We start from the raw sequence: 18,561 nt of genomic DNA, 5'->3' as shown, positions 1-18,561 counted from the left end.
TTTAAATATATTGATATTAAAGTCATTAAATATTCATATATTTATAGAACTTACAAAAATACAGAAAAATAACATGAAAAGATTACAGTAACATTTCTATGATTGATTGATTGATTGATTTTACAAAAATTGTGGAAAATCAGGAGGTATTTAATTTATATTTTTATTTGAACAATTCACTGTGATAAAATTCAATATTCAATGTAGAATGTAAAAAAATATGTGTGTGTGTATATATATATATATATATATATATGTGTGTGTGTGTGTGTGTGTGTATATATATATATATATATATATATATATTGTAATTATTATAATATAAAAATTACATATTGTTTATGCAAAACAGATTTATTGTTATTTATATATATATATATATATATATATATATATATATATAGTCATAGTCATATATATTCTGTTACTTTCACATCAGTACATTGAGAGTGTTGTTTTTTATGTGAAAACATATTAATTTATTAAAATTAGAAATTTTAGCAAAAAATTCTAAAATTCTACAATTTTTTAAAAAAAAAAATCTAAATAATTTTTAAATAATCTTAAATTAATATTTAAACAACAGTAGTAAATGTTTCATTTTTATTTATATTTTTGATACATCTTTTTGTTAATCTAGACAAATCATATGCAGTAGTTTTTAATTTGGTTATGTTTAATTTTTAGTAAATGGTGTTTATCTGAAAGTGTAACGATACAAACATGTTTTCTGTGAGGGCTAGGTTTAGGGTTAGGGTTGGGTTAGGGGATAGACAATATCGTTTGGTCAGTATAAAAACTATAGAAGTCTATGGAAAGTCCCCACAATTCACAAAAACAAACATGTGTGTGTGTGTGTGTGTGTGTGTGTATGTGTATTGAGTGTGTATGTTTGTTTTCCGTTTATGTAAAAACATATATTAATTTATTAAAATGTGAGAATGTTGACCACAAAAGAAAAAAAGAAAAAAAAATCTTGCATCTACAAACGTTCTCCCAAAAAAAAACTTTCAAAATCATTTTAAAAGAATCTTGAATAAATATTTAAACACATTAGTAAATGTTGCATTTTTATTTATACATTTTCGATACATGTTTTCGTTTAGCCAGACAAATCTTACCCAACATTTGGTAAGATACTTCTTTGATGTTGTTTTTGATAATCATAACAAAGACTGGTCATACTTCCAAATGAAGAAAAAAAATACTGCTCCAGGAAATTAATAAGAGTATAGAATATTCCTTCTAACCTTACTCCTACCTTTGTCCAGCATCTTATTGGACAACAATGACCTCCAAATACGCATCGGCACCCCAATCTTTCATTGTCCGTTTCAAACGCGTCCTTATTTGGAGATCCCCACCATTGGCTAGAAGGACTGTCAATCAGCCTCAGTGGTCCCGCCCCCTTGCTCAAATATCAAGCGGTGAATGGTCAACAGTCGGGCTGCTACTGTCTGCTCGTAACCACAGCGACTTAATCTGGACCTGGATGCGTGCTGGAGGAACCTGTTCGCAATAACAGCAAATAAAACACTCGCCCGAACATCTGCAGCGTTCATGTCATCGGATAAAGATGCTGTCGGCTTCGGTTAGCGCGCTTCACCTGGGCGACCGGAGAGTTTGGTCGATGTGACATTGCTTGAGCTTTTTGTTCTGGTCCCGGACGCAGAGCAGCGATCGTGCCCGGAGAAGATGTTGAGTCGGCTGATGAGTGGCAGCGTCAGAAACCTGGAGCGAGAATTCATGTGCACGGTCAGGCTGCTGGATGATACGGAGTATACCTGCACCATTCAGGTCAGTTTCACCAGCGGCACCTGTGCTGCCGAAAAACAGCCATCAGCAGACCTTTTGTTGCAGGCTGGGAGAAGCGTGCGCAGTGGGTTTTAATAGCAGGTGCCAGCAGCATCCCCCCTAAAATCAGCTCCTTAGAAAACCCCGCAACGCTCCTTTGATTCAGAAGAGTCTTAGCTTGTAAAAGCAGTTTGGTTTCAGGTTGTTTTTGGATGGAGTGGGCTTGTTTTTGCGTTGATGTGCTGGATTCCCATCAATCAGAACACAACACTGAAGTGCTGCTGCTATACTGGAATGTAAATGTTGTAGTTAGCATGTGGTTTGTTGATTTAAATGGCTTTGTGTTTTTTAAAAAACATCAACCTCAAATATGTTTGGAGCAATAATGGGTGAGTTCAAGATGTTTTAGCACCATCTAGGATGATATTTTGGTGTGTAGGAACAGTGCACCCCAAATTAAAAGTCTGTCATTATTTACAAACATGTATGTTTATTATCTTTTTTTATTTGTGGAACACAAAGGAGAGCTTTTGTGCATGACGGATGACAGATTTTATTCCTCTTTTGCATGGGCACTTGTATCCCTCTTGGATTGGATGTCTGAGACTGTAGACTGTAGTAAACACGTCAGGACTGACTTCCGAGAATCAGTTTATTCAATGCACGTGTCCCCTTTACAGTTTATTGTCATAGTATTGGAAATGCTCCATAAGCGGGAAAGTGTTGTATGGATTCTGGCGTGATGTCAACACTACACATCTATTAATAATGTATGCTTTGGTCTCCAAAACTGCCCCTTGGGCACTTGTAAATCAAGCAGTTTAGCAGAGCAGCATGGATGGCTGGCTGCTAAGCACTGGCTGTACAGGAGTGTGTGAAATCCGGCAGATTATGGGAGGTCTGTTACTCCGTGATGAAGGGAGGGTTACATCATAAGCCTAACAATTTTACTCTTTTCAATTGTCACTAGTAGATGTTTCTCAATAATCCAGCATTGAAAGTAATTTCCCCATTTTATGTATTTTATTTTATTTAAACTTTACTCATATTTTAGGAGAAGGTTTAGTTTATTACCATGCTTTCCCTGTTTTTACATTGTTTACTAATTATTATATTAAAGGGATAATTCACTCAAAAATTAAAATTATGCCATGATTTACTCAAGCCATCCTAGGTGTATTTGACTTTCTTCTTTCAGACAAATACAGTCAAAGATATATTAAAAAATCTGGCTCTTCCAAGATTTATAATGCCAGTGAATGGTTGTTGAAATTTTGAAGTCCAAATAAGTGCATTCATCCATCATTAAAAATACTCCACACTGCTCTAGGGAGTTAATAAAGGCTTTCTAAAGTGATGTGTTTGTGTGAGAAAAAGATTCATATTTAAAACTTTGTAATCTCTATCTTAACTGCTGTACTAACTGCGTTCATGAAAAGGAAAATTAGGACTTTAACTGTTGTTGCCTCAAATGAAGCAAAAAGAACAATAATATACTGTCGCACAGACGTACAGACATGTAATAAAACACAGGCGTACAGCAGAGTGCAGGTTGGCATTTTTTTTTTCTGCATTCAGCTGTTTGTCTTTCTTTGAGGATGCCTTTGTTTCATGTGTAGCTTGAATTGAAACGGGAGCCCACAGATCGCTTTCCATTACAGTCAATCTGAGAGCATCCTATTTCTCAGCCCTCAGAAGTCTGAGAGGACTGTGGCTCCTAGATGACACGCACTCCCTCAGGGCTTTCATACGGTTTCCACACATCAAGACAATCATTGCGTGTTAGAGAGGATTAGAAGAAGGAAAAAAGAGAGGATTTTTTTAGGAGCCACATGAGTGAAGACTTTAAACTGTCTTTATGAGGAAGGAGTCTTTGTTTTATTTCCACAGTTCTACATTGTGTTGACCTGTTGATATTTAAAAGCCTGTTGGGATGGTTTAACAGTACAAGCGCAAAAAGTTTTAAGTTAAATGGAAGAGAATTTGTTGGAATGTGTTTCAGTCTTCGTGATGATAATGCTGAGTAATCATATTCTGACAGTACAGCACTTATACGTGTCTCAAGACATTTCTTGGCTTACAGTGAAATATACGGTTTGCTCAGAATGACTTGATATTGACAGGATATCCACACTTGATGATACAATATAAAGATCTGTCATTCATTACTTTAAACCTGTTATTAAACTTTTGTCCTACAGAATATTTTACATTTATGTATAGTCATTTAGCAGATGCAGATATCCAAAGCGACAAATGAGGACAATAGAAATAATCAAAGCCAACAAAAGAGCAATTATAAGTGGTCTCGGTTAGTCTCATGCAGTATACTTTTTATAATAAATGAAAAGAAAATAAGTAGATAGAAAAAGAATAGAGAGTACTAGTCTTAGAGCAATAATAAGTGGCCTCGGTTAGTCTCATGCAGTATACTTTTTTATAATAAATAAAAAGAAAACAAGTAAACAGAATTGAGAATACTAGTGTTAGAGGGTTTTTTATAATAAATAAAAAGAAAACAAGTAAATAGAATTGTAATAGAACTGAAAATGCTAGTGTTAGCGGGACATTTTTAATAATAAAAATAAAACGAGTAAATAGAATTGAAATAGAATTGAGGAGGAGAATGCTAGTGTTAGAGGGTTTTTTATAATAAATAAAAAGAAAACAAATAAATAGAATAGAAATAGAAGAGAGAATGCTAGTATTAGGGTCATTTTTATAATAAAAAAAACTAGTAAATAGAATTGAAATAGAATTGAGAATACTATTGTTAGAGGGTTTTTATAATAAATTAAAAGAAAACAAGTAAATAGAATTGAAATCGAATTGAGAATGCTAGTGTTAGAGGGTTTTTTATAATAAATAAAAAGAAAACAAGTAGAATGTAATAGAACTGAGAATGCTAGTGTTAGAGGGTTTTTTATAATAAATAAAAAGAAAACAAATAAATAGAATAGAAATAGAAGAGAGAATGCTAGTATTAGGGTCATTTTTATAATAAAAAAAACTAGTAAATAGAATTGAAATAGAATTGAGAATACTATTGTTAGAGGGTTTTTATAATAAATTAAAAGAAAACAAGTAAATAGAATTGAAATCGAATTGAGAATGCTAGTGTTAGAGGGTTTTTTATAATAAATAAAAAGAAAACAAGTAGAATGTAATAGAACTGAGAATGCTAGTGTTAGAGGGTTTTTTATAATAAATAAAAAGCAAAAAAGCAAATAGAATTGTAATAGAACTGAGAATGCTAGTGTTAGCGGGACATTTTTAATAATAAAAATAAAACAAGTAAATAGAATTGAAATAGAATTGAGGAGGAGAATGCTAGTGTTAGAGGGTTTTTTATAATAAATAAAAAGAAAACAAGTAAATAGAATAGAAATAGAAGAGAGAATGCTAGTATTAGGGTCATTTTTATAATAAATAAAAAAAACCAGTAAATAGAATTGAAATAGAATTGAGAATACTATTGTTAGAGGGTTTTTATAATAAATTAAAAGAAAACAAGTAAATAGAATTGAAATCAAATTGAGAATGCTAGTGTTAGAGGGTTTTTATAATAAATAAAAAGCAAACAAGCAAATAGAATTGTAATAGAACTGAGAATGCTGGTGTTAGCGGGACATTTTTAATAATAAATAAAAAGAAAACAAGTAAATAGAATAGAAATAGAAGAGAGAATGCTAGTATTAGGGTTATTTTTATAATAAATAAAAAGAAAGTAAATAGAATAGAGAACGCTAGTGTTAGAGGAACATTTTTATAATAAAAAGAAAACAAGTAAATAGAATAGAAAAAAGAATAGAGAATACTAGTATTAGAGGGTATTTTTTATAATAGATAAAAAGAAAACAAGTAAATAGAATAGAAATAGAATAGAGAACGCTAGTGTTAGAGGGTATTTTTTATAATAGATAAAAAGAAAACAAGTAAATAGAATAGAAGTAGAATAGAGAACGCTAGTGTTAGAAGGTATTTTTTATAATAAATAAAAAGTAAACAAGTAAATAGAAAAGAAATAGAATAGAGAACACTAGTGTTAGAGGATCATTTTTTAATAATAAATAAAAAGAAAACAAGTAAATAGAATTGAAATAGAATTGAGAATGCTAGTGTTAGAGGGACATTTTTTAAAATAGATGAAAAGAAAACAAGTAAATAGAATTGAAATAGAATAGAGAAGGAGAATTCTAGTGTTACAGGGTCATTTTATAAAAAAGTCCCTCTAACACTAGCTTTCTCTATTATGTTTATTATAAAATAAAATATAATTTATCATAAAATTCAAATATTATTTATTATAAAATTAAACATTTTAATAAACAACAGCACAAAATCATTCACCACTTGTAAAAAACTGGCAGCTGTAGTTTCCAGAAATTCACTGTAAGAAATTACAGTGACAGTTATAACAGCATATTTCAATAAAAGATATTATATTAATAAATCAGTTAATAAAGCAGCTTAAATTTCCAGATTTTTTCTTTAAACTGTACTGATAACCACCATTATAACACAGGTTGTAAATCAGAAAGCCATGATGAATCAAAGTTCACAATGGTCTGTACTGTACATAAAACATAACCAATGTTCACATATAGATACAAAGCCAAAACACCATGAGGGTTACATACATGACACAAAAATAATGCAGCTAAACAGCAAAAATGTAACAAAATGTATTTTGTAATTACAGTACAAAAAAAGAAAACAGTATTTAGTGTTTTTTACTGTATAGGGTAACCAGTCAACAGGTGTTTACTTTAGCATATAATCTTTTCCTATAAAACTTTTTGTTTTTGTTTTTGTTTTTTTACAGTAAAAAATAGTTTTTATTAGTAATGTTATGTTATGAATATTTTCTCAATTGGCCATTTAACAGCTTACAATTAATAAGTACTCTGTTTTCAAATATTTAAAATAAAAATTGTGCAAAATATAGAGATTTTTTTTATTACAAACTAAATTCAACATGCTGAATTTAGGATGTGTACGTCACATTTGCTCTCATTAAATTATATCATAACTATGTTGGTATTATAGAACTCGTTATTGTGCTTTCTAGAAAAGATCAGCACTACTCTAAAGTAAATAATCAAAGTTATTCAGTGGTATTTGTGAGTGCTAATTGTAGCCGGGCTGTGCGTGTCTGTAGAGAGTGCCAGGCAGGGAGGTGAGCAGCAGGGCTGATATGGAGCTGGAGTCGGTCCAGTGCAGCCAGCAGCAGGTGTGCCGTGTGCAGCAGCGCTGTGTTGTTTGGCACGGTGACGTAATGGAGGAGAGACTGTGACAGAGCAGCCTGCCAGTTTTTTTTTTTCTTCTCCCTCTCTCTCTCTCTCTCTCTCTCTCTCTCTCTCTCTCTCTCTCCCTCTCTCTCTCTGGCCAGGGAATAATCCAAACTCACTAGCTTGGGCAGCAGAGGTTGAGAGTGCACAGTCATTGTTTAACGTCCGTTCTGCCCTCCGCTGGTCCCTATGTACTGGTTTCAGGCCTGCCAGCTCGGCCTCGGGGTTCCAGGACACCTAGTCCGGGGAAGGAGCAAGTGAAAGGCGGAACTAGGTCACCCTTTTTTATTCTCTCCCTCACTCCCTCACTTTACTCCAAATATCTTGTTCCCACTATGCTGAGATCCAGTCCCTCCAGGAAGTGCTTTCATCACCAGCAGATAGTTTCCTTTAAAGCTCCCCAGTGGCTTCAGACCTGCTTGTGAATTGGCCTAGCTTGTGTGTTTCGTTTGACAATCTGCAAACACAGTGTTCGTGTGTCGTAGCAGCTCGGTGGAAAATTGGTTCTCTTAACATGTCGCTAATGTGCTTTTGAAATGTTATCATGTTTTTGAATGATTGTGAAATTGAGGGTGTGATATGTGGAAATCTGTGTGACACAGATAAATGTGTTAAGTGTAGCACGTTGCAGCGAATGTGAAACTCAGAAACGCTGACTATGCAAACTTTGTAATGTGTTTATTTATGTTACACGTTCGCTTAACTCGGGCTGCATTTAAAGGGATAGTTCACCATTTTTTCACTCATCCTCATGTCTTTTCGAAAACATTTCATTTTTTTGTTTTCTGTCAAACCTATCAGAACATTTCCACACAGTGAAAGCGAATGGTGACTGGGGTTGTCAGATTTAAAAAATGACAATAAAGCACCTTGTGCCATAACAATAATCAGTGACACTTCAAAATAAGAGAATATTGGGGAAAAAACTGACAATGCATATTTTTGTGATTATAGAGAGTCTATGAAAAATACAGAAATGTTCAACAGATGACTTAAATAGCTATATTTGAAAGAATTATTATCCAAAAGTAAACATAATATGTTGAAATATTAACCTTTAACCCTCAGAGGGATGCCTAAGTTTACTTTGCTATATTACAGTTAAATCCTAATCATGACAAACCTTATATCGTTGGAAAGGTCTAAGACTCCTAAATAGATATTTGATTTTAAATTAGATATTTTATATTAGATTAATTTATGGCAAGAGTGCACCTCAAATATCTACGTCGTAACAGGAGTTCTGACCTTTGTCACCAAAAGCTATTTTTCGATGCCTTTTTCCCAATTCTGTTTTAGAAATTATCATAAATTATATATCAGTTGAAAGTTTATTCATCCTTTGAAACCCATTTTAAAATCTGACTTTGCAATACCATGGAAATGGTACTTCAAATTCATATTAGAAAATGTATTTGTTTGTGAATTATAACAATTCAAGTTTTGGTGCACTTTCACGTCTGTGTTCAAAAATGGGCCTCATATGCCTCATTTTGAATTGCGATTATTATTAAATAAAAATATTAAACAAAATAATAATATATTGTAATTTTCTAAATAAAACCATTAATATTTACATCTTAATTTCTTTATTTTCAAACATTAAAACGTCTTTTTAGCTGGATTGCATAAAAACTTGACATTTACAAAAATGAGATTCAGGGTAATTTTTTTTCATGCTAATAACAATAATGTGAGAGATAAACCTGATGTTTGTTTAGTAAGTTGTATTGTTGTGTACTATAAATACAGTTATATTTGTATAAATAACTGAAAATATAGAATTTTTAAAAATTAAATTTAAAAAAATTCCTGATGACAAAAAAAGCTGTTTGTGCAATAATTGTGAAAATTTGGTGTATAGAAATCACTTTGTCTTTTATATTTTCAGTCATTTGTATGAATATAAAATATCGAAAGTATAAGTTGAAAATTTTAAATTTAAAATAATTCCTAATGACAAATAAGTAAGTAAATAAATAAATAAATAAATAAATAAATAGTGCACTAATTGTGAAAATTAGGCATATAGAAATGACTTTGTCCTTTATATTTTCAGACATTTGTATAAATGACTGAAAATATAAAGGATAAAAAATTTTAATTTAAAAGAATTACTGATAATAAAAAAATAAAAATAAAATATTTTTTGGCAATAATTGTGAAAATTTGCCATATAAATGACTTTGTAAAAAGTTTATATAAGGCTTAAAAATGTATAAAAAAAATGTAATTTAAAAGAATTCCTAATGACAGAAAAAAAATGTTGTACACTAATGACTTTATCTTTTATATTTACAGTCATTTGTATAAATGACTGAAAAAAAAAAAAAAAAAGTTTCAAAACATTACATTTAAAAGAATTCCTGACGACAAAAAAGACTTTGTTCTTTATAATATAAAAGTTTAAAAATGTCAATTTTAAAAAATTTCCTGATGACAAAAAAAAACGTGAAAATTTGGCGAATATAAATGACTTTGTCCTTTACGCTACCAGTCAAAAGTTTTTATGCACAAAGATTTGTAATTTTTTTTTTTTTAAGAAGTCTCTTCTGCTCACCAAGCCTGCTTTTATTTGATCCAAATACAGCAAAAACAGTAAAATTTTGGAATGTTTTTAACATTTAAAATAACTGTATTCTATTTGAATATATTTTAAAATGTAATGTATTCCTGTGATTTCAAAGCTGAATTTTTAGCATCATTCACATGATCTTTCAAAAATCATTCTAATATTCTGATTTGCTGCTCACAAAACATTTATTGTTATTATTATTGTTGTTATTATTATTATTATTATTATGTTGAAAACAGCCGAGTAGAAAATTTTTTTAGGTTTCTTTGATGAATAGCAAGTTCAGAAGAACAGCATTTATCTGAAATATAAATCTTTTGTACAATTGCAAATTTCTTTATCACCACTTTTGATCAATTTAAAGCACCCTTGCTAAATAAAAGTATTAATTTCTGCAGTTCCCCCCCAGTTTATAATATTATAAAAGCTTTCTGTTTCAGATAAATGCTGATCTTTGGATCTTTCGATTCATCAAAGAATCCTGAAAAATAAAAAAATCTACTACCGTTTTAAATATTGATGATAATAATAATAATAATAATAATAATAATAATAATAATAATAATAATAATTGTTTCCTGAACAGCAAATCAGCAAATTAGAATGATTTCCGAAGGATCATGTGACACTAAAGACTGGAGTAATGATGCTGAAAATTTAGCTTTGATCACAGGAATAAATTACATTTTAAAATATATTAAAATAGAAAGTTTTTTTAAATAGTAAAAATATTTCACAATATTGGATCAAATAAATGCAGGCTTGGTGAGCAGAAGAGACTTCTTTAAAAAACATTAAAAATCTTACTGTTCAAAAACTTTTGACTGGTAGTGTATATTTTCAGTCACTTGTAATTTTTTCTTTTCTTTCTTTTTTTTTTTTTTTTTTTATATATAAATATTCCTGAAAAAAAAGTGCACTAATTGTGAAAATTAGTAAAGGACTTTGTCCTTGAAATAAATGTTACGTCTACAATGAATAAAGTCCATGTCTGATACTTTTATCAACTATATTCTAAAATGAATTGTGATAAATGAGATTGTGAGATCACTTCAATCTTCAGATCTTCTCAGTGAAAAACAAATGAAAGCAGACCTGCATCAGTCTTTTACTTAAAGTTTGCGATGACTAGGATGACCCTAGAAGTTCAGCCGGTATGAATTATGTATGGTCTCTCTATATCTGACGGAAGAGCGAGTTCTCATCATAAGATGCCCTTGCAGAGGCAATTTGAATTTTACTGAGGCTGCAGCACTTTGCGTCCCTCTCCCTCGCTGTTGTTCTCAGTGATTACAGGCAATTTACAAGCTTCTCACATCTACAGGTCACAGTGAAAAAGCGCACAGACAACTGCGGCTAGGCTGCTGTTAACAGTGAGAACGTGACGAGAGCGTGTTTCTACGAGTGGGTTGAGAGGGAACGAGAGAGAAAGAGAATGGTAAATTAGCACACACATGTAATTGTCCTCGAAACACAAACACAAATAATGGAGTATTTGTGCCATGAAGAATATGTACGCTTCTAGGTGTTATTCAATTGCTTCCTTGGTGGACTTTCCGGCTTCATATTCCTGTGAGGACACGCGGGCATCTCTGCTTATCATTTCTTGTGTTTTGTACCCCGGAACTCTAATTAGCACTAATTGCAAGTGCACTCAACCGTGCTGAAGATGCATCTCCGAAACCCATTGCCATATTGCTCTTTCTAACCATGAAATGTGTTGAGGAAATGTTTTTGAGATGCGTTCTTGCGCTTTAGAGGGAGTTTTAGAGTTGTGTCAGCCATTTGCGGCAGAACATGCTGTGTTATTTCTAGGTGAATGATCCCACGGTGTAAAACATGAGTGTGTTTGGGATGCAAACAGCAAGTACTCTCCTCTAGAATCACTCAAGCACAATTAGAGAGGTTATTACAGGGTCTGTGAAGAAAATCAAGGCACAGTCTCTGATCCCAAATGAAATTCTAATACATGTTGTTTTTTTTGTTGTTTTTTTTTGCCTTGTTTAGTTTATAAATGAATGTAATTTTTTTTGTTCCCTATAATAGAATAGAATAGTATAGACGTTTGCAGTCAGTAAGATTTTTGTTAAAGAAATTGACTTTTATGCTGCAAAGATGCATTAATTCGACAATTAAGGAATTCATAATATTACGAATATTCCTAATAAATAAATAATAAAAAAATAAAATAAAATAATAAGAAATAATTAATAGTTTTTGTAATAAAAATAATAAAATAAGCCATGGCATATATTATATTATATTATATTACATTATATTATATTATATGTTATGATTATAATATATGTTATGATTATAATATATTAACGCTTATTTTACATAATTACTGTATGTATTTTATTTAATTTAAATAACGTTTAATTTCAATAATATTTAATATTTAATTACAATAAAGTGTTATCATAAAATAATAATGAATCATAATGAAGTATAGCTTGCTTAATAAAAATAATATATATTATATGATATTATATTATATTATTAATATATGTTATGATTATAATATATTAATGCTTATTTTGCATAATTACTGTATGTATTTTATTTAATTTAAATAACGTTTAATTACAATAATATTTAATATTTAATTACAATAAAATGTTATCATAAAATAATGAATCATAAAGAAGTATAGCTTGCTTAATAAAAATAACAAAATAAGTCATGGCATATTATTATATATTATATTGTATTATATTATATTATGTTATACTATATTATATTATTAATACTGATTATTTTACATATTTACTTAATATATTTTATTTTCGATTAAAAAATGATAAACTTGTGTAATTACGATATAATACATGACAACAACATTAAATCATAAAATAATAATAAATCATAATTTATACAAACTAATTTAAGTTTAGTTTGTATAATAAAAAATAAAATAAGCCTTTTGTGTATTATATTATTTTACATTATATTATATTTATTATTATATTATATTATATTTATACTGAATATTTTACATATTTTCTGTATGTTTTTAATGTTTTTTAAATGTATAATGTATATATATATTTTATTTATTTATTTATTTATTTATTAATTATTTTTTAAGATTTATTTTTGGCATTCAAACTCGGGACGTTCGCAGCGCAACGGTGCTACATGTCGGCGCGCTAACCACGAGGCTATTGGCACCAACATATTAAATTATTAATACTGATTATTTTACATATTTACTAAATTTAATATTTTTATTTGATTTTTACAATATATAACACATGACAATAATATTTAATCATAAAATAATAGCCATTATAATGAAGTATAGTTTGTGTAATAAAAATAATAAAATAAGCTATGGCTTATATTATAATATATAATATATTATATTATATTATATTGGATATTTTCTAAATGTATGTTATTCTTTTTTTTAACTGTAAGAATTTTTATGTAAATACAACATAATAGTACATGAAACTACATGAATTTATACTGAATATTTTAAGTAAATACAATATAATACATGAAAACAGTATTTAATCATAAAATAAAAATAAATAATAATGAGGTTTAGTTTATAATAAAAATAATAAAATAAGCCATGCCCCTCATATGACTTTTTTCCTTTCCTTTCAATTAATTTTTTAAAATTAATGAATTAATTAAGCTGTTATTGTGTTGCAACACATTTAAACATTCACAAATAGCTTGATGCTGGAAACCTATTGCAACATGCCTTGCTAGGACAGATGAAATAAAGTTTAACCAGCCCAAATGATGTAATAAGACAGGTCACCATATCACACTCTCTTCTAAACCATTTCTTTAAACCCACCAATTTGTTCTGCCTTAGAGTAAATAAGCAGACACAGCCGAGCCCTTTATCAGCAAATCATCCCATATTTTAGTGCTTTCAAGCAGCAACTGCTTCTGATGATTGTGATCATGTTTCTAAAATGGGTTTGAGCCCTGATTTACCGCCGCTGGTTCTGCTCTCTTTGGCCTCCTCCTCCACCACGTCGGAAATCATCTTATGAGGGGATGATGAATGAAATTAATGACTCTATAATCTCTTGCTGTTTCAAAAAACAGCGTGTGTGAGTATGTGTGTCGGCTGCTTTAACGATTCCAGCTTGCCATGCCTATAGCGTGTGTGTGTGTGTGTGTGAAGCGTATATATCTGTGCATGTGGGAGGTTGAAGAGGACTTGAGTGAAGAAATCTCACTCATAATAATCCCTGGCCCTTTAAGGAGCTTTATTTCCAACAGATCAGGCTAAAAGTGGGATGTGTCTTCCTCGTCATGACTTTCTGCCTATCAGCCCCAGCAGCAAAAACCCTTGCGTTGGTTATATGAAAGACGTCTCTTATAATTATGTTGCTACTTATAGAAAAAAAGTTTAAAGTGGATAATCCTCAAAGTGAAGATGTCCGATTTGAACCCTAAGACTGCTGTCATGGATCAAAAGGAGGATGCACGAGGATGCTGTCTTGTGTAGACGCTCTATGTAATATTCTAAGTCAAAATATCACAGGCCTCCCACATGGTCTTCTTAACAAATGTGACCCGTGCTGGCAAAATGAGGCGGAATGTGCGCGGTCTAATTTTGAGCTTCAGGCAAATGAAGTGAAAAATATCAGTTTTGGTCGAATTTGAGGTTTTCACAAAAATGAGTTCATTAAGCCCTCTTCTAGCGATCCCAATGCTTCAAATAGTAGTTAAACATCTAAAATGTTTGCTCACTTCTGTATGTTTGCTCACTTCTGGACGACTGCTGCTGCTTCTCACTACAAGTTGTAGGTCTGTTGTTGAAAAGCGCAGCATTCCAGCTTTGTGAATATTCATATTGAATTCTCGAAAAATGATTGCACTGACTGATATTTGCAGAGCGCGTGCGTAAGACGTGCCTCTCCAAGAGCAAACATAATCTGTTATGTTTTACATGAATGTTTAGTTAATGGTTGGGGAAAAACCTGGTGTGTAACATTATTTGTATTAGATCCAAAATCTTTTTTTTTAATTTTTAATCACAAAGATACAATAAAAAATACCTATATTGTGATTAATAATATAGTAAGTATTATCAAGAAAAAAATTAGAGGAAAATATGCAACCTTGCTTGGTGCTTTTGTTTTTTTTTTTAGTCATTTTTTTTTTTTTTTTTTTTCTGATCCCAACATCATGTATCATTCTGGCTTATTTTGCCAGCATGGGTCAGACATTTTTGTTTTCATATGAGCACTATTCAACATGGTTGCGTTATTTTTTTATTTTTTATTTTTTTGGTGGGGTTCCCCCGGTAAAATGCACATTCCCGGCACTAAATATCACGTTACTGGGGTCACTTCATTTTGCCAGCACGGATCACAAATTTTCATACAAACATTAATCAACATGGTTGCCAGGTTTTCACAAAAAAGCCCCTGCCAATCCTGTTTATTAGTGGGGCGTAAAATACACGTTTTTTGGGGGGGTTCCCTGGTAAAATGCACATTCCAGGAGCTAAATATCATGTTATTGGGGTCACTTAAACCCGTGGACTTGAAAAACAACCCATGTCAACAGTGTTAATATAAAAATATATATATTTTTTATTTTAAAATTTTTTATTTTTTAAAATTCGCTCATTCCGACTAATTTTGCCAGCACGAGTCACAAATTTTCATATGAACACTAATCAACAGGGTTGCCAGGTTTTCACAAAAAAAAAAAACCTGCCAACCCTGTTTATTAGTGGGGGGTAAAATGCACATTTTTTGGCGGGGCTCCCCTGGTAAAAAGCACATTCCAGGAGCGAAATATCACGTTATTGGGGTCGCTTTAACCTGTGGACATGGAAAAACAACCCATGCCAACAGTGTTAATGTAAAAAAGAAAATAAATTTCTGAAAATTTGCTCATTCCGACTCATTTTGCCAGCACGGGTCACAAATTTCCATATGCACACCAATCAACAGGGTTGCCAAGTTTTCACAAAATACCTACCAACCCTGTTTATCAGTGGGGGGTTAAAATACACATTTTTTTTGTTTGTTTTTGGCGGGGTTCCCCTGGTAAAATGCACTTTCCTGGAGCTAAATATTACATTATTGGGGTCGCTTTAACCTGTGGACATGGAAAAACAACCCATGCCAACAGTGTTAATGTAAAAAAGAAAATAAATTTCTGAAAATTTGCTCATTCCGACTCATTTTGCCAGCACGGGTCACAAATTTCCATATGCACACCAATCAACAGGGTTGCCAAGTTTTCACAAAATACCTACCAACCCTGTTTATCAGTAGGGGGTTAAAATACACATTTTTTTTTTGTTTTTGGCGGGGTTCCCCTGGTAAAATGCACTTTCCTGGAGCTAAATATTACGTTATTGGGGTCGCTTTAACCCGTGGACCTGGAAAAACAACCCATGCCAACAGTGTTAATGTAAAAAAGAAAATAAATTTCTGAAAATTTGCTCATTCCGACTCATTTTGCCAGCACGGGTTACAAATTTCCATATGCACACCAATCAAAAGGGTTGCCAAGTTTTCACAAAATACCTACCAACCCTGTTTATCAGTGGGGGGTTAAAATACACATTTTTTTGGTTGGGTTCCCCTGGTAAAATGCACTTTTCAGGGGCTAAATATCTCATTACTGGGGTCACTTTAACCCGTGGACATGGAAAAACAACACGTCAACAGTGTTAATATAAAATGAAAAGAACTCAGAAATATATGTATTTTGATAATGATAATAACAAGTCATTAATAATTAGGCACCAAATTGATTTCTGAAGGATCATGTGACACTATAGTAATGATTTAGAGCCCTATGATTTCCACGATGTGGAAAACATGGACAGAATCACAGAATCCAGTCATAAAAATGGAATTTATTGAATAATGCAGATTGTCATGGAGTTTGTCAAAGTTTGGATGAATTACTCAAAAGTAGGACATTACACTTAAATCAAACCATGATATGGATTAGTATCTGTAAATATTAAACCACAAAAATACTATTTAAATATGAATCCTGCATGTTCTGCGTGTCTCTGTTCAATATTAAAGTAACTTATTAAACTTACAAAAGTGATTTAGTCATAAGCAGTAGAGAGTTTCTCCCTTTTGTTGTTTTATTAACATGAATGAAAGACAATAGGAAAATTAGACTCCTGTCACTTTAAGAGCTACCCAGATGTAATATACTGTTACAAATGTTTTCTTTCTTTCCATCTGTTTGCTTTAGACCTAAATTACTGTGTTAACCAGGATACTTGTAAAGACGGGCGTTTTGACACATACAAGTGTGTTTATTTAACCGTTCAAGGCCTATAAAGTGGCAAAAAATAACTCTGTTCAATACTCCTGTGAGGACCAGTGCTCAGAAACAGTCTCTCAGACATTACACATATAGCAAACTGAGTTCTCTTTTGCTGCTAATTGCATTTCAACAGCTTAAAATCATTTTTTTAAACCGCAATGCTTAAAAACATGTGCAAACGATATGTTTTTGTGACCACGTAGAACAGCAGCGGCACATGAGCGTGTAACTGTGATAGAGACGATATTCCAATATCTCTACCGGTTAATCATGTCTGTTATTATTTCTAAATTATTGGTAGTTAATTTGACTTGTGTTAAGCTCAAATCATGAAATTATTCAGTATGTCACAAATGGAGAGCATGTGTAGTTGTAGTACATATTTAGTATGTAAGTTTGCAAACAGAAGGGGTTATTGAAATAGAAAGTAGGGGGAGGAGACCTTCCTAAAGTTAATTCAGCAGCAAGGGGCTGAGTGCTTAAATACGCATGGTATTAGGGGTCCTCACAGTTGCTAGGGTGACTTCCCCTGGACTAATGTGTTGGCTAATAGTGTGGATGTCCCTTTGCACACACTGTAACAATTGACAAATGGTCCTTACACTGCAAATAAATAGATGGAATTTTGTTGTTCTCACGCTGACCTTTCCCAACACTGGCTTGTAATGGAAACCTGCCAATAATGTGGATGAAAGTGACGTTGTACAAAGACCTCAAGCTCTCTGTCTTTCCCCCTGTACCTGACCTCATTCTCTCTTTCCCACGCCGGCTGCTCTTCAGCCCTGCTGATGCTTCTATTACAGCCCTCTGAGAATTTGTATCGAAACTGCTTGGTTTGTAACGCTTTGCAATATTTAGGCGTAGTATACTATGGCAGTTCTTTTCAGTTTCTTTCTAATGTCGTTTGAAATGAATCTGTCCAGGTTACTATGACCTGAGATTCTTTTAATTAAATGCTGGTGATTTCATTGGTCGGCTTGTTCTTTTGGGGATAATGCTGGACTCGTTTCATTGGCTGGCTTTCAGAGCAGACCATATACAGTCTTTAGCTGTATTGGTTAATGTGCTCCTTTAGTGCTTGTGTGTAAACTCTTATTTCGCTCTTGTATAATAGGTCTCTTTCAGCATGTGAGTTTAGTGGGGGTTTTTTTTTCCGAACTTCATTTGTCACCAACAAGGGGTCAGTGTCTGGATTCTGACTAACCCTGCAGTATGTGATACCTTATACTAATCTTGAATAAAATGCTGTGCAACTTGAAATGCTAGTAAGTGAAGGATTGAATTTCAGGTTTGTTCAAAAGATTTTTTATTTTTATTTTTTTTTTTTTAAAGAAGTCTCTTCCGCTCACCAAGCCTGCATTTATTTAATCCAAAATGCAGCAAAAGCAGTAATATTGTAAAATATTTTTATTATTTAGAATAACTGCTTTCTATTTGAATAGATTTTAAAATGTAATGTATTCCTGTCATCAAAGCTACATTTTCAGCATCATTACTCCAGTCTTCAGTGTCACATGATCCTTCAGAAATCATTCTAATATGCTGATTTGCTGTTTAAGAAACATGTAGTATTATTATTATTGTTGTTGTTGTTGTTGTCAATATTAAGAACAG

General features: G+C 31.8%; 1 protein-coding gene across 2 annotated transcripts in view; it reads left to right on the top strand.

Annotated features, from left to right (window-relative positions):
• Positions 1 to 1,429: 1,429 nt before the first annotated feature.
• The window catches only part of LOC127180930 (FERM domain-containing protein 5), a 148,074-nt gene continuing 130,942 nt past the window's right edge, over positions 1,430 to 18,561 (top strand). The window contains exon 1 of one of the 2 annotated variants that reach the window (XM_051135332.1): positions 1,430 to 1,797. In XM_051135332.1, the coding sequence (XP_050991289.1) occupies positions 1,696 to 1,797 (102 nt within the window). In that variant the 5' untranslated portion in view covers positions 1,430 to 1,695. The remainder of the gene's footprint in view (positions 1,798 to 18,561) is intronic. The other variant, XM_051135333.1, reaches the window with a different exon arrangement.

Source organism: Labeo rohita, chromosome 18 (genome assembly GCF_022985175.1).
Source record: "Labeo rohita strain BAU-BD-2019 chromosome 18, IGBB_LRoh.1.0, whole genome shotgun sequence".
Classification (NCBI taxonomy): domain Eukaryota; kingdom Metazoa; phylum Chordata; class Actinopteri; order Cypriniformes; family Cyprinidae; genus Labeo; species Labeo rohita.
The sequence above is the reverse complement of the archived record's forward strand: the minus strand, read 5'-3'. Positions and strand labels throughout refer to the sequence as shown.